The sequence below is a fragment of the Mya arenaria genome, chromosome 16 (genome assembly GCF_026914265.1).
Source record: "Mya arenaria isolate MELC-2E11 chromosome 16, ASM2691426v1".
In the NCBI taxonomy this organism is placed as follows: domain Eukaryota; kingdom Metazoa; phylum Mollusca; class Bivalvia; order Myida; family Myidae; genus Mya; species Mya arenaria.
The window spans coordinates 40,610,734-40,628,511 of NC_069137.1; the positions used below are offsets into that span (position 1 = coordinate 40,610,734).

The 17,778-nt window shown below is 34.9% G+C and overlaps 1 protein-coding gene across 2 annotated transcripts; it reads right to left on the reverse strand.

The window, feature by feature from the left end:
• Positions 1-364: 364 nt before the first annotated feature.
• LOC128221016 (uncharacterized) lies at positions 365-10,306 on the reverse strand. Of its 2 annotated transcripts, XM_052929411.1 has the most exons (7): positions 10,144-10,306; positions 9,477-9,518; positions 6,596-6,670; positions 5,082-5,288; positions 4,311-4,594; positions 2,872-2,979; positions 365-1,571 (listed from the first exon to the last, which is right to left on the reverse strand). In XM_052929411.1, the coding sequence occupies exons 2-7, from the start codon at positions 9,481-9,483 to the stop codon at positions 1,074-1,076; spliced, it is 1,179 nt and encodes a 392-aa protein (XP_052785371.1). In that variant the 5' UTR covers positions 9,484-9,518; positions 10,144-10,306; the 3' UTR covers positions 365-1,073. The 2 variants fall into 2 exon arrangements, with proteins under 2 accessions (XP_052785371.1, XP_052785372.1); XM_052929412.1 differs by lacking the exon at positions 2,872-2,979.
• Positions 10,307-17,778: the final 7,472 nt, after the last annotated feature.

The following is a 17,778-nucleotide window of genomic DNA, read 5'->3' on the forward strand; positions in this document are numbered from 1 at the left end:
CAACATGTACAAGAAATTACCAATTTTCTTTCATGCTTTTTGGTGAAATCTGGAGATTTATCAGTGAAACATCAACAATGAAAATAGTTTTAATGCAAACAAAGGAGTGTACCCATCAACGTTAAGAACTACTTTCAAAGTAAACTGTAGTTACTTTCCCTTAACAAACCTAAATAACTTAGTATATTTTTAGAACCGAACATATCTTACCGTTTATTAGAAAAATGGTAATCCTGTTTTCCTGAAGCCGAATGCTGAATACTGGGAATAATTATTTCCTTACAAAACATTACAGACGACAACAAATGCTCGAACATAGATACGTTTTAAAAATCATTTATTTATTACAAGTTACTGTCTGACTTTAAAATACCAACTGCCCAGAAAGTTCACACAACAATTAACTGAAAATTCTCAAAATACAATACAAGGGGGTTAGGAGGGGGCACAGCCCACCCCCGCTCCACTTCAATAAAGGGTTAATGAACCCGTATTTCTACAACATATATCGTTAAAGTTTCAGCAAATAAGAACCAGAAGTTAGACCGAAGAATATTAATGGATAATAAAATTTCTAGAACATTTCTAAAATAAACGAGCATGGAAATCAATGCGGATTTCTCTTTATTCATTGCATTCATTATTATTATATTTTGTTCGCCCTTATTTCAAATACATTAATAAAGCCCAATATTTTAAATATATATTCCTAATGCCCATAATTTTAAAGGTATTCCTAATTCCCATTATTTCAAATGTATTTCTAAGGCCCCATATTTATAATGTATCCCTAATGCCCCTTATTTTAAATGTATTTGTAATGCCCTGTATTTCAAATGTATTTTTAATGCCCCTTATTTCAAATGTATTCCTAATGCCCCTTATTTCTAATATATTGTTATGCCAATTATTTCAAAATACGCCTTATGCCTCTTGTTTTAAACTATCTCCCGGATACTTCATATTATAGTATATTGAATTCCAATCAATGTCTTTCCCTCCAATTATTTCGTTTATATGGTGTTTTGATACTCGTTTTTAGTACAAAAGAACGCCAAAAAAATGTATGATGTTTAGTCAGGAAAAAACCTTATACTCTTTCCACGTCGAATGTCATGTATTCTTAAAGGCTCTCGTACGAGTGGATAATCATTACAATGATGAAATAACCTTCTTAAGATAATGCTTAAAACCGATTGGTCAAATCGATGACACTCCCCGTCCTTGTGTTCATGGGAATTACACGATAGTTTAGCACCTGGTGGTGAAATGCACTGTTCAGTGAGTGCGCATGCGCACCAAGAGTCAACAATCGTTTTGGTGACGCCATCAAAATGGAAGAGAACGAAACCCGCCTCGATTTCGCCGAAATAACGATATTTGCACGTATCCTCATTCAAATAAAGCATGGTCCGTACATCTGTATGCCTAGCAACGTTGAGGATTTGACCATAAGTGAAGAATAGTATGGAGTTGTCAATGCTGTATTGAAGAGCCGGGTCAATGTCAGTTGTTTTAATTCTTGCTGAGCTGTCCATCCACCAAACCCAACTAAACTCTTTCAATGCCTCCTAGAAGAGATGAGTACTAGAGTTGTCTCAAAAATACAATTCCAACATAACAATTCCTAGCATCTATTAGCATCCATTTCCTTTAACATTATTTTTATAGTATAACATAAAAGGTATTTCACAACTAGAACAATTTGCATACATCAATATAAATACTAGCACAGGTTAGGAAGTAGTTGAGCAATCTGGACATGTAAGCTTAGTTGCAAGCAGTGGATTCCAGGTCTGACCTCCGGTATCCCCGAATATAAATCTGAGCGTGCTATGTTTGACTTATATTGTTTTTAGTCAGATAAACACACTAGTAATACATGGTCCGGTCTAGGATCTCATCGACAAACTGTAGTAAGGAGTAGTACGGAATCGCACAGATTTGCTAGCAGCTGGTCCGAGGTTCGGTTCCTAGACCTGCTATATTACCACATAATAGTTACTTAAATATGTCAGAGTTTCCTTTAATATATAATCATTACATTTGAGAGAATAATTGAAAAGAAAAGTGTTACATAAGTAATTGAACAGCCTCAGACAAATCAGATATTATTTGTATAATCTAGACCTGTTAGCTTAGTTGCAAGCACGGGATTCGACTGGCCGCATACATGACTGAGGCTGTGATTTTCGACGTAGCATTATATATTTTAGGAGACACACACTTGTTTCTATTTAATGGTCCGGTCTGTGACCTCATTGACACATTACATTGCGGAACAGTATTGATTGAGAGCAGGCGGTCTAAAGTTCGTTCTAGACTGACCGCGTACTTGTCCGAGCATAAAAGACATTTCAGGTCTTTTAGATACAGTCCACCATTACAATTGAAGGTAGAACCTATTTAAATAGAACAGGTCTATACACGAACATGAGTATATTTTGAACGCGATTTATAATAGAACTAACCACTTTTACCGTTAGAAGTTAGGGCAAGCAGCATTGGAACGTTCAGTGAAGAAATTTCACTCGAAGTTAAATTGCTTTAAATCAAATGCACTAGTGGATTCGGGGATGGGGGTGGTGGCGCGACCCCAACCCCCTAAAATAGCCAAAGATTACTTTTCATTTCAATATATGAGAAAAGGAGTAAAGAAATTGGCCCAAAATGCACCATTTTTGACTAGAAATCGTTAAAATATTCTTTGGGGATCACCCCCCCCCCACCCCTACCAACACCTTAAACCAAATTAATTTTGATTCTGAGGAAGGGGCGCAAGTCAAAAGATTACGCCCCTAAATTACTCTCCCTCTTACATCAAATCCTGAATCCGCCCCTGAAAAGTATCAGCCTGAATCACGTGATTACCTGAATCATGATTGGCTTCCAAGCATACTTCTTCAGGTGTGAGACATGGGGCGGATAACGACTGAAGTTGAATAGTCGTACTGTACAAATGTCGCAGTATTTATTTACCTAAAATATACATAAGCAATTTATACAAGCAATATACTTTCGCATTTTTTTACTATCGCTTAACATAATCTGAAGTTTATAGCCATGTACCCTATCGATGCTTTCAATGCATCAACAATATCTTTGTTACCAATTGCCTGTACATGTATATGTTATTACATGTCTGTTGTAACGATATGTTACCGTGACAAAATAAAAAGTGTGTGTGTTAATCAGCAATCAACAATAGATATTCTCACCAATGCCGCGATAAAATGGTAAGTCTTTTTGAACATCTGTTGCATGTATATGTTGTAGTATATGATTTCACAGCTTCGCTGTCACAAACACGACAGCTGGAGTAAAGAGCCTTGCGGTGACTATTATTAGCCTAATCGATCAGCCTTCTCGCCGTATTGTCCATGGTTTATTGTTTCTTTTTATTACATATATATCCCAAATACCTCTTTATCGGATTAATCTGTTGTAAATATCACATTATATTAACGTTTCATCCGTAATGAAGTTACTTATTTTTTTATTCCACTGGATTGTTAATGTGATAATAAATTGGTGCATGGAGTTTTTATTCTCCTATTTCCAAGTAATTCAAGCCGATACTAGGGGTCGTGAGTGATGCAAAGGCGTATTTCAAATTGTAGGCAGCTGGAGTTAAAAGCCTTATGGCCCTAGTAAGATGTTATATCGTGCAGCCTTCTCGTGGTATTTATTATTTTGTAATTAAGTTAATGCCACAAATAGCTCTTTATTAGATTATTCCGAGAAATATTGTTGTAAATATCGCGTGATATTAACGTTTTGTCTGTAATGAAGTTTTTATTTCTCTGGATTGTTAATGTGATAATAAATTGATGCATGGAATTTTTATTCTCCTATTTCCATTCAATTCCAGTCGATACTAGAGGGTCAAGAGCGATTCAAAGGCGTATTTCAAATTCGTGTTGTTTGAACATGTGTAATTGGTGAACGTTCGTAGTATTACTCTTCATTAATACTTTTCGATTTCTTTTTTGTTCTTTGTTGTTGTTCTTTTAAGATTAGTTGTTGTTGTTTCTTATCCAACCGCTTTACATAAAATCACAGGGACAAGATCGGTAGCCAACAATTTACGATGACCTTGCTTGGAGGTACTGGGCTCTAGGTCAAACATAAAATAAACGAGGACAACCAGAGTCAAAAGACAGAAACCACAGATTGCATTCATATCTAAATCATCGTTATCGATAAATGCTCGTTCATTTTGAGGATTTTGTTTTGCTACTGAACTCATCCTGAATAAACTTTAATTCAATTATAAATGTGATTTCATATAAAAAAAAACACAAACTAACCTGTGCCACTTGATCAGTAGTTAATCCCATGTCATAAACAACCACTTGAACATCTTGATACTTTGGAACAACAAAGTCGTACACGCTTCTCAGCAGTCCTTGCATGCTCCCGAAGAAACCTCTGCTGGCTGACGTAACTATGACAGGAAATGACGTATCATTTTTCTGCGGGGCTTCAAGTTCAGAAAAATCCGATAGATTACTCCGCGGGTACATGGATATTGTTCGTAAGTTGTCTTCCAGTGAGTTTGCAAACCATTCGGAACAATTATGCGTAATTTTACCTGAAATTTGATATTTATATGATATTCTTGTGAGTACATAATTTATATGCACAGCTTGTTGTTTGGTATTGACTAAATTATATCTCCTTTTCCTTCTCACATGTTCATAAGATTTCTGGCACAACAGAATAGATTGAAATTTCATGATACAGAAGAGATTTTGGCCCAAATTATATTAAGCCAAAACAGTCGACTGTCTTATTTCATGCTTACAAACTTCTTACCTCAACTTAATTTGGTAGTACAAAGAGTAATTCTCTCTCTCTTCAAAATGACTAAAACACTTTGATTTAAAGGAAGGAACACACACAATACATGCCGAACATGAGATATACTTGGTCCTTTATCAAAGAGTTACTCGATGAATTGGCGAAGAGCTTGGTCCTATTAAACGAGATTTGCTCGATTGATTATTCTAGATAAATAAAAAAATAAAATTTTAGAAAAATAAATTAATATGCAATATATATTTTGATATCCTACATACATGTTTTTAATATGTCGTCCTTTGCCGATTCCGAATCATCAGCTAGTAAGGTATTGACATTCAATCCTTGCTGCTTTTGGTGTTGTTGTTTTTGTTGTTGTTGATGTTTCTGCTTCTTTTGTTCCCCTTGCTGTGGTTGAAGTTCATAAATTTGATAATTGGAACTACTTTCTCCGTGATCCATGTTTGACTGTACAGAAATAGCATCTGCAATGTTAAAAAGAGTTATTTCCCTTTAAATAGTGACAAACGCTTTCATACGTTTGTCCAGAACCGTTGCTATGTAACTACTGGACAGCAAATAATGTGTGTATATATTCATATATGATACAATAAGTTTATTGCGAAAACATAATACAATGTTCATAGTATATACAATACAATACAATAAAAGGGGAAAGTGTGGAGAAATCCACGTGCATCGAGTCAGTTACACAATAATAATAGCCCTTTAACTGTGTAATGTTTAAGTAGAAATTACTTAGTTACTAATAGACGAAAGTCAATGAACCTATTATAAAGTGTGTATAACAATAGCTTAATTGAAACAGCGCAAAGAAGCCGGTAAGAGGTGATTTTTATATCAATAAATTTGATTAACAATATGGGAACAAGCATAAAATAATATAAAGCATTCAATTTTAAGTTCTTAAACCTAAATAAATGCTAAGCAAAGTCGATTCAATTTTTCAAGCGACATATGTGGCTTCTGACGCATTTACAATTGTAACAAAAGACACAAAAGAACTTTACAATTGTAACAAAAGACACAGAAGAACTTGAACGTGCACCGCACTATGATTACGTTAAGGCTCGTTGGCGCTCCAATACACCATTACTTGAAGATGATATGAAGATGATATTCTTTATGATATCATACGTTCAATATGCTTATGTTCAATGCAACAGGTGTGAGACACATCATGTTGTTTTGTTTGCTTGTCAATGAAGCTTATATAAGCTAATCTAATCACCCTATGGTGAGACATACTGTACATATTTGTAATGCTGCACTAGAATATAGAATCCCATATCATACTTGTATTAAAAAATGCATATATAAGGAGAAAAATGATATTGAATTGAAATGAATTGAGTTAAATCATTGTCCCACTGATGAACAAGTTGTTATAATTGTTAAACTTTTGTTCACTTTAAATCATTCGGAACTCCTCGGCCATTTTTTTCCAAAAAAAAACACACTCGGATGCATATGGACGGTTTACAATGTCAGAAATCGGTACACTTTAACTACGCTGCAAGTATATCGCGTAGTAATTTCAATTTAGCAGTTAAACTTAATGACCAAACTCTTGGAAATCTTTATTATGTAAATAATACACTTCACTGGCAATCAATTGAACTTTTGATCAACAATTACAAGCTAAAACACTACATTTAATTTATACTATATTTCAAAGTTTACGGGCTATTTATACTGATGTACCGGCATACATCCGAGGTTGTTTTCGATAAAATGACCGAGGAGCTCCGAATGACTTTAAATATCTCACCCTTTATATTGGAAATCATGAGGAAACACATGACAAGAACGACAACCGTGGTTGCAATCTTTCTGGCTCTGATTCCTGAAATAACACCAGACAGTTTGGAATGAATCGCAAATTGCGACACCATATGTTTGTTAACGACAAAATGTCGGTGACATAGGTGGAGCTAGTGAACACGCGTTTATGAGTTTGATGAATTATTCCGAAATGAAATTTATTGACGATTTATGTAAAACTATTTATGGATTATGCAATACAAACTACACGAGCATCTCACTAACAGATTGACAAAACTAATTTTGATGCAAAACACCAACGACACCGCGAATGGTTTTGAAACATCACTAAACGGAAACAGATGCAGTTCAACAGCATACCAAGTTTGAGGTACCTGGATTCAAACGTTCTTTTGTTATTGAACGAATTCGGACTTTCAGCTCAAGGTCAGCACGACCTTGACTCTTGACCAACTGACGACAAAAAGCTAGGGTGCTGGTCATGTTTAAGGGAAATTGAAAGTGTTTCAATTATTGATACGAAACTGCAAATGTTCAGTTACGGTCACAACGACCTTGACCTTTGACCCACTGACCACTATAGAAATATGATTCATATACTGGTTATGACCAACCTGCTTACGAAGTTTGGGGACCTTAGGCCATAGTTTTAATCGTTTTGGTCTACACTTAGTTAAAATCTCTGTCTTGACATTTTCTTCGACTTATGGCGATAAACTGCCAGTCAAAACTCCTCTTCTAAAATTGATTGTTTCTTGGTCAAAAGACACTTATTCTGGGGAAATTATTGCATTTACTTGTCGAATCAAAGCTCTCTATTGTTCCTGAGTAAGCAAAACAAACAAAGTGACAGTCGGTCTTACCTGTTGTTGTCTTTTTAGTATAAACACACGACAATGAATCAAAGCTTAATCATTATATACTTTCCATATTTGTCGGTCTTAAAACGTTGTGGTTTGTAATTAGCTTATTCTATTTTTTTTTCTTTTTCACATTTACAACTTGATCGAATACGTCGTGGTTACGTAAAACCTTTTTTCTGATGTTATTCATTGCTAAGGACACAAGAGGAAGAATTTATCCTATAAAATGTGTAAGAGGTCTTGTAACACTAATTATCAGTGTTATTTCGCGTGCAAATCTATCATTTCGCTATAGAATTAAAAAAATATATTTAGTGGTGACATCTGTACACTATGTACACTAATAACATGGAAATCTGCATTCATCATTCACCATTTAACATTTTTGCTGACGATGAAACTATGTATCAACATTATTAAGATTAAAACAATTACACATGTCACGATGTTTTGACGCTGTGGTTGGCTGGTTGGTCAATAAAATGTTAATTCATCCAAACTACAATGTATGTCCGCATTGGATCATATTGGATCAAATAATTTAGATAAATTAATGTAAAAGCAAAGAAAAACATGGAGCAAGTCAAATCAAAAGGTCCTTGAGATCCCCTTGATCAAAATTGGACAAAACTGTTATGTTGCATGGAGTCAATGCACTAAGAACAACATTTCGGAACATTAAAACTCTTTAAAACGCTTGAGATATACCAATATCAATAAAAATGTTTTAATTTTCCTGAAAATAATTAATAATTATCGAAAACTTTGGTTCTTATGAAGGATACCGTATTAAATTTAAAAGAAAGGTGCAACAAACACGGTATTTGTACCTTATAAGAAGATATTTGATTACTGTAAATGTTTTAGCATTCACCGGTCATTTACTACATGTGCGTTTTCAGCTAGTAAATACCCGGTTACAATCTTTCTATCAGTAATTAGAAGTTCCCATAAATCTATTACTTAGTTAGTTATAGTTACAGGTTTATCACTCAAAATAAGGTTTGTTTATATGTGTATGTATTAATTTTGAATAGTAGTGTCACTTTAAAGCTTGTTGTATATTTGTATGTTTTAAGACAAAATAAAAGATTTGTCGTAGATTGTCAATTCCAAAAAGATAAAAAATAAAATAAAATAAAACAAAACGCTGTGCGAAAATAAATCTTTGTAAACCCACTTTGACACGTTCCTCTGCATTTTAAAAAGCTCAGTACCCACTCAGGATTTATCCAATATGGCCGCCAAAATCCAAGGTGGCCGCAATTACCCTAATTATGTTAGTTTAGTTTTAACTTATTTAATTTTACAACGATTGTAAATCAAGCTATTGCAACTTATATTTATCACTCTCGTTGGCACGGTGTTGCGCGTGAGTCTGGTCTTGTGTTGTGGGGGAAACCGGAGTACCCGGACGAAACCCTCTTGTCCGACTTGGTGACCACAGACTTATGTTAAAATAAAGTTTTGGTATTGTGGTACTATATGAACTGTTTTACTATAATATCAGACATAATAATTTCAAATATTATAAGGGTTCGTATACCGCATGAGTATGAAAGATTAGTCTCGTACAAGTAGTTTTATTCGTGCAAAATTTGCTTGGAAAATATATACACTACAGCAAGACTCCCTAACACTACAGCAAGACTCCCTAACACTACAGCAAGACTCCCTATGTCGAAGTCGTTCTGACCTCGAGAATAACTTCGAGATACCGAACATTACTATAACCGAAATACAAACAGTGTATAACTGAACCTAAAACATTCGAAAATAAGTTCGACATGACCAGAAAATCGAGATAACAGAGTTGAAAATAGCGAGTTTCCAATGTATTATACGGCTTCGTTTGTCGCATGTGTTTAAACAAGTTTAAACAATTTTTCTAATGACAATAGTTTTATCATATTATGCATGAGTTTAGTAAAATGTTGGCAAAGAAAACCACATTGTTAAAAACATTTTTATCATTTTATGCATTTGAAAAGTCTTAATACTTACTTGGCATTGGTATCCTTTATGAATAACAAGCTTAACACCTCTCTGAAATAGTTAAGCAGTGTGCTATGAAAACCAGCTGGCATCTACATGATTTGCTCTTGCGAAGAAGAATGCGTGTTAGGTCAGAGGATTGACGAATAAAACTGATTAATAGAATTAGTAATTTATATCATTAAAGGCGCACAATATATGTTGATGCAAAGAAATAGATCATAAATTTTAATGCATTTTCATGTTGAACTCGCTTGACTTAAATGTTCAAAACAAATTTAAAAACATATGATAAGGCGTTTTGAATGTTACTTTTAATAAATAGCTACGCGGCCACAAACTATCGCTTGTAATTTTGAATCTGTTCACAAACCATATACTTTTTGTTTTAATAATTAAAATCAAATTATTAACACTGATCAATTTAGTTCTAGTGCATTTGCATTAGTTTTATTGCTTCACTTTTGATTTGGTACATTGATAATCAGAATAAGGCACAATACAACTATTAATCATGAATTGTCGACGATATTTCAACATTTTATAAAAGCTTAAAATCCACAAGGGTTCCAGTCCAGACATGAATTTTATAGCTTATATACCAATCCTAAGCATATCACTGCGTTCTGCGCAAAGAATAATCATTTTTACGTCGAAATGACAAAATCCATCTTACCGGTTATTCCAAATTGTAGCAGGAATCCGATTAAAAATATATACATTATCGGCAAATTTTCGCCATTACACAGGTCCTTTCGACTTATTCTACTGTTGTTATGAGCTCCTGAAATGCTCCCGATGATACTGTTGAGATCTGCATCATACATTCAAGTATCTGTGTTTTCCTCCAATATGTTCGATCTTGTTTAGAAAATGAGGTGTTTTGATACTATATTATTTGTAATTTATGAGAATATAGAAAGCCGATTTGCGTGCTACAGATGAAAAGTCGTATTCATATTTAAAGTAGATAATTATTTTCTTGAACGAAGCATGTGCTCTTTAAGGTTAAAAATAGTTGTTTCAGTTTCTATTATGATTGTTCTTTACCCATTTGTTTTCAAGCTAAAATTCCGAAATTAACAAAACTATGTCTTCTTGATGCAAGTAACATTGTGAAACTACAATATATTTTTATCAGCAAACATCATTTATTTGTAGCAGAAATTCATTTTGGGTACACCTTTTTAAAACAAAAACACTTTAAAAACAACTTTATAACCTTATACATGGTTGACCATGGCTTTTGGTTGATAATTGCCCCAGTGGAAGGAATAATCGAGGGCAATTATTTTCACTGGGTCAATTATCAACCTAAAGCCACGGTCAACCATGTATTATCCTGTATAATACATATGTTTTGTCATTTGTCAATGATTTTAAATGGATCTAAAAACAGGACTTTGTGGAATAATGAAGGATATGTCATATTATTAGCATGTAATCTGAAACTCTAAAAAATGAGATATAACAAAATGTTTTTGAATTACATTGAGCTGCGTAAAAATTACGAGTGACTGGAACTCAAAACGACCAAACCTTTTTGTACGTGTTTTCAGAATTATCAATAAGCCAGCAATTTTTCCATTCTTCAAAAATTTCCTGTTTTACATCGGCTGGTTTCGGTGTTCATTTCAACAGGTGAGCACAGCTAGGGTCGATCAAGCATAGGTCAGTTTCAAAAGAATCTCGGCTTGAATGACCCTAGCCATTTCGCTGGAACAATTAACATTTCTCAGCGAATAAAGTAAAACAAAACGTTTCAACAAAACATTTCCTTGTCTCGCTGCCTAATGACCATTACCGAATGTAAACATCCGGTACGGTTTCGGGTAGTACTCGTTACTCAAATACGGAAGGTGTCATTATTGGTAAAACTAATTTCACTGTTATTGCACCGATAGTTCCATTTAAACCCTTTAATTTAAAGCTTTTATTGTTAAATGTTTGCCTACCAAGTATACGGCGACCTCTGTATTTTCGTGAAAATGACGTCAGTGTGCACGTTTTTTGTCTTTGTCATTATTTCATAATCGCCCTGACGTGCCGTGATAATCTCACTGGCAGAGACGATAATCATTATTGCGGGAACGAATTTACATAGTAAAATGTTACTATGTATAGTAACATGTGTATTATTGTTTATTTTAGAGACATTTTAAAATAAAATATGATGTTTATTCAGGAAAGAATTTTATCCCCTCTCCACGTCGAATATCATGTATTCTAAAAGGCCCTCGTACGAGTGGATACTCGTTACAATAATGAAATAATGTTCTTAAGATAATACTTAAAGCCGATTGGTCAAATCGATGACACACCCCATCATTGTGTTCATGGGAATTACACGATAGTTTAGCACCTGGTGGTGCAATGCACTGTTCAGTGAGTGCGCATGCGCACCAAGAATCAACAATCGTTTTGGTGACGTAATCAAAATGGTAGAGAACGAAACTCGCCTCGATTTCGCATAAATAACGATATTTGCACGTATCCTCATTCAAATATAGCATGGTCCGTAGATCTGTATGTCTGGCAACGTTGAGAATTTGACTATTAGTGAAGAATAGTATGGAGTTTTCAATGCTGTATTGGAGAGCCGGGTCAAGGTCAGTTGTTTTCATTCTTGTTGAACTGTCCATCCACCAAACCCAACTAAACTCTTTCAAAGCCTCCTAGAAGAGATGAGTACTAGAGTGGTCTCAAAAATACCATTTCAACATAAGAATTCCTAGCATCATTTAGCATCTATTTTCTTTAACATAATTATCATAGTATAACATATAAGGTATTTCATAACTAGAACAATTTTACATACATCAAATAAATACTAGGACAGGTTAGGGAGTAGTTGAGCAATCTGGACATGTAAGTTTAGTTGCAAGCAGTGGATTCCAGGTTTGACCTCCGGTATCCCCGAATACAAATCTGAGAGTGCAATGTTTGTCTTAAATTGTTTTTAGTCAGAGACACACACTAATTATAGATAGTCCGGTCTAGGATCTCAGCGACGAACTATAATAAGAAGCAGTACGGAATCGCACAGATTTGCGAGCAGCTTGCTTGAGGTTCGGTTCCCAGACCTGCTTTATTTCCACATAATAATTACTGAAATATATCAGAGTTTCTTTTAATATTTTATCATCACATTTGAACGAATTATTGAAAGGAAAAGTGTAACATAAGTAATTGAACAGCCAGATCAGATATTATTTGTATAATCTATACCTGTTAGCTTAGTTGCAAATACGGGATTTCGTGTTCGACTGGCCGCATACATAACTGAGCCTGTGACGTTCGACGTAGGATTGTATTTGTCAGAAGACACACACTAGCTACTATTTAATGGTACGGTCTGTGATCTCAGGGACACATTACATTGCGGAACAGTACTGATTTCCAACAGACGGTCTGAACTTTGGTCTAGACTTACCGCATACTTGTCGGAGCATGAGACACATTTTAGGCCTAATATAAACAGTTTACCATAGCAATTGAAGTTAGAGACTATTTAAATAGAACAGGTCCATACACGAATTTGAATATTTATAATAGAGCGAATATGCAACAGGCAAATGTAAAATAATACATTATCATAGAAATATCACTCGAAGATAAATTGGTTTAAATCAAATACACTAACGGATTCCTGGGTGAGGGGTGGGGCGCGATCTCCCACACCCTAAAATTTCCCAAGTTTACCATCATTTCAATATAGGAGACAAAGAGTAAAGAAATACGCCCAAAATGCACCATTACGGGCTAGAAATCGTTAAATATTTATTTGGGGATCACCCAAACCCCCCTATCAACACTTTGTTTCTGAGGAAGGGGCGCAAGTCAAAAGATAACGCCCCTAAACTACTCTCCCTCTTACATCAATTCCTGGAACCTCCCCTGAAAAGTATCAGCCTGAATCACGTGATTACCTGAATCATGATTGGCTTCCAAGCATACTTCTTCAGGTGTGAGACATGGGGCGGATAACGACTGAAATTGAATAGTCTCACTGTACAAATGTCGCAGTATTTATTTACCTAAAATATACATAAGCAATTTATACAAGTAATATACTTTCGCATTTTTTTACTATTGCTTAACATAATCTGAAGTTTCTAGGCATGTACCCTATCGATGCTTTCAATGCATCAACAATATCTTTGTTACCAATTGCCTGTACATGTATATGTTATTACATGTCTGTTGTAACGATATGTTACCGTGACAAAATAAAAAGTGAATGTGTGTGTGTGTGTGCGTGCGTGTGTGTGCGTGTGTGTGTGTGTGTGTGTGTTAATCAGCAATCAACAATAGATATTTTCACCAATGCCGCGATAAAATGGTAAGTCTTTTTGAACATCTGATACATTTATATGATGTATTATACGGCTCCACAGCGTCGCTGTCTTGCACAAACACGACAGCTGGAGTAAAGAGCCTTGCGGTGACTATTATTAGCCTAATCGGTCAGCCTTCTCGCCGTATTTTCCATGGTTTATTGTTTCTTTTTATTACATTTATATCCCAAATACCTCTTTATCGGATTAATCTGTTGTAAATATCACATTATGTTAACGTTTCATCCGTAATGAAGTTACTTATTTTTTATTCCACTGGATTGTTAATGTGATAATAAATTGATGCATGATTTTTTCTCCTATTTACAGTTAATTCAAGCCGATATTAGGGGTCGTGAGTGATGCAAAGGCGTATTTCAAACTGTTTTCAATGACCGTTCCAAGGCGGTAGTCCCAACGTTTATCGGTAGAAATGTTAAATGCGAGTGTTGTCTGTGTGTGTGTTGTTGGTGTGTGTACGTTCGTATTATTACTCTTCATTAATACTTTTCGATTTCTTTTTTGTTCTTTGTTGTTGTTCTTTTAAGATTAGTTGTTGTTGTTTCGTATCCAACCGCTTTACATAAAATCACAGGAACAAGTTCGGTAGCCAAAAATTTACGATGACCTTGCTTGGAGGTACCCGGTTCAAGGTAAAACACACTGTACGAGGACAACCAGCGTCAAAAGACAGCAAACACAGATTGCATTTATATTTAAATCATCGTTTTCGATAAATGATCGTTCATTTTGAGAATTTGTTTTGCTACTGAACTCATCCTGATTAAACTTTAATTCAAATTTAAATGTGATCCCATATAAAAAGAACTTCACGAACCTTGGCCACTTGATCAGTAGTTAAGCCCATGCTATAAACAATGACTTGAACATCTTGATACTTTGGAACAACAAAGTCGTACACGCTTTTCAACAGTCCTTGCATTATTTCGAAGAAACCTCTACTAGCTGACGTCACAATGACAGGAAATGACGGTATTTTTTTCTGCGGTTCGCCAAGTTCCACAAAATCCGATATATTACCCCGCGGATACTTGGATATTGTTCGTAAGTTATCTTCCAATGAGTTTGCAAACCATTCGGAACAATTATGCGTAATATTACCTGAAATTTGATATGTATATGATATTTTGTGTGTAAATGATTCATATACACAGCTTTTTGAATGGTATGAACTAAATCATTTCTCTTTCGCTTTTCCATATGTTCATAAGATTTTGTCGAAACAAAATAGATTGAAATTTCCTGAAACAGGCGGGATGTTTTAGCCCCGACTATGTTAAGCCAAAACAGTGAACTGTCTTATTTCATGCTTAAAAATTTTGTATCGAAATTATATTTTACAAAGCAAGCAGTATTTCATTCAGTTCAAAATATCTTTATATGTATTAAAACCCTTTGATGTAAACAACGGTAAAATACGCAATACATGCAGAAATTGCAATGAACTTTGTCCTGTTGTCTTAGAGTTGAAATGGTGATAAGCTCGATCCCGTTAAACGAGATTTGCTTGAGATTTGTTTTCTACTAGTTGATTTTATACATACATGTTTCCGAATTTCCGAATTTTCGTCCTTTGCCGAATCCGACACATCAGCTAGAAAGGCAGTAACATTCGATACTTGACGCTGTTTTTGTTGTTGATGTTGCTGTTCCTGCTTCTTTTGTTGCCTTTGCTGATGTTGGAGTTGTATAATTTGATTACTGATATTTGAACTACTGTTTTCGTAATCCCTTTCGGCATTGTTTGGCGGAACAGAAAATGCATCTGCAATGTTTACAAAAGTTATTTTCTTTACAAAGGTGAAAAACGCTTCAAGACATCTGTACCGAATCGTTCTAAGCAACAAATGGACAGAGAATAATAGAATATATGTGAACTATAAGCAGTGCACGTGCAATTTAAATATACATCGATCATCGAGTCAGTTACACAATAATAATTGATTAATAAACAACATGTCTCTGTAGGCAGCGTGTACTTAGCTAATAATAGGCGTAAGTTACTGAAGCGTGTATTTTAACAAAATAGTGTTAATTAATACTGCGCGAAGAAGCCGGTTAGATATAGTTTGTGATATCATGAGGTTCGGTATAACGTTTGGAAAACCTGCATCAAACAATGTCAGACATTCATGTTTTTTAATCCTAAAGTAAAAGCGCGTTTCGAAGTCGACGCCATTTTCAAGCGACAATTGTGGCTTCTGACGCATTTAAAATGGTAACAAGAGACACGAAAGAACTTTAACTTGAACGACACTATGTGCCCATTGCCACTTCAATACATACATAACTTAAAACTGATCTGAGCATAACATTCGTACTGATATCATTTCAGTACATCTCCAAATACGTTCATTATGTTGCCGTAAATGTGACTCATCCTGTTGTTGTGTTTGCTTGTCAATGAAGCGTACATAAGCTAGTCTAATCCCCGTACGTGGAGACATGCTGTACTCATTTGTTATGCTTCACCGGAATATTGAAGCACATATCATATGTGTATATAAAATGCATATCTCCTAATAGAGAAAATAAACTGATGAACACAATATCATACTTTTTGAACTTATATTTACTTTTAATATCTCACCTTTCATATTGGAAAACATGAAGAAACACATGACAATAACGACAACCGTGGTAGCAATCTTTCTGGCTTTGATTCCTGAGAAAACAACATCAAAACTCTTTAAAAACGCTGTTGGAGCTATTTGTATGTTTTATGACAAAAGAAAAGGATTGTTGCAGATTGGCAATTCCAAAACGAAAAAAAAACAGAGAAAAAAAGGCTGTAAAAATCCACTTTGACACGTTCCTCTCCACTTTTCCAAGGGATCGAAGGGCAATCTCTTGAAAATCGATGTTATCTTCACGCTGCCACCATGGAGTTGTTCCTTCTTATTTACAAGATGTTATGCGGGTGGTGTTAGTAGTTTATACTCCGGGTCCCGGCGTGAGCACATTGAAGGGTCCCAGAGTGACAGTTCAACCACCGCACACCTATCCTGGGCGGTGAACCAGTACTAGGTGCCTTCACTACTGCAAGGAACTGCCAGCTTCTGTACATGCCAGGGGCAGTGGTACAGTGCGAATGGTCGTAGAAAGGATTTCATAACCAATCACAACAGAAGTGACCTGGTCCGCCCGGGAATCGAACCCGGGTTGTCCGATTAACGGATGTTATGCATTTTGCAAACAGGGACTTAATTACACATATAAGGACGTGTCACATGTAATGACGAGTACAAAATATTATACTCAAGTGTTCCCTTATGTTGGAATGTAAATATGAAAAATAAATAAACAAAAGGCCAGAATCGCCTCCTAGACACGAGTGAAAGAAAAATATAAAATATATCTTTTGCTTAATCAGTGCAGAGCTATTATGTTACTTCTTCCGAAATAGTCCAGTCATATTGTGAAAAAGTGTGCATATTTGGTTCAAATCTTGAAACTTGGTATATACGCAGAACATGTTAATATGATTTAAAAAGCTCAGGACCCACTCTGGAATCATTCAATATGGCCGCCAAATTCCAGCATGGCCGCCATTATGTAAAAATAAAATAAAACTGTGGTTCTACATAAAATGTTTTACAATTATATTAGACATTATTAATTCATATATTATTAATCTGAAAATCGACATAACAGAATTCAAAATAGCGAGTTTCCACTGTATTATACTGCTTCTTATGTCGCATGTGTTTAAACAAGTTTAAACAAATGTTCTCATGACAATAGTTTTATCATATTATGCATGATTTGCTTGGAAAACATTTGCATACTATATTTTTAGTAATATGTTGGCAAAGAAAATCACATTGTTATTTTTTATGTTACGCATTAAAAAGTCTTAATACTTACTTGGCATTGGTATCCTTTATGGACAACTCGTTTACCACGTCTCTGAAATAGTTTCGCAATGTGTTATAAAAACCAGCTGTTGTCTT

Bases quoted from the DNA above. Each gene is read 5' to 3' on its own strand.
- LOC128221016 (XM_052929411.1), bottom strand. The intron at 5,289-6,595 runs GTGAGATATTTA...TTAACATTGCAG, and splicing joins CATGATTTCCAATATAAAGG to ATGCTATTTCTGTACAGTCA. The intron at 4,595-5,081 runs GTATGTAGGATA...ATCAAATTTCAG, and splicing joins GGACGACATATTAAAAACAT to GTAAAATTACGCATAATTGT.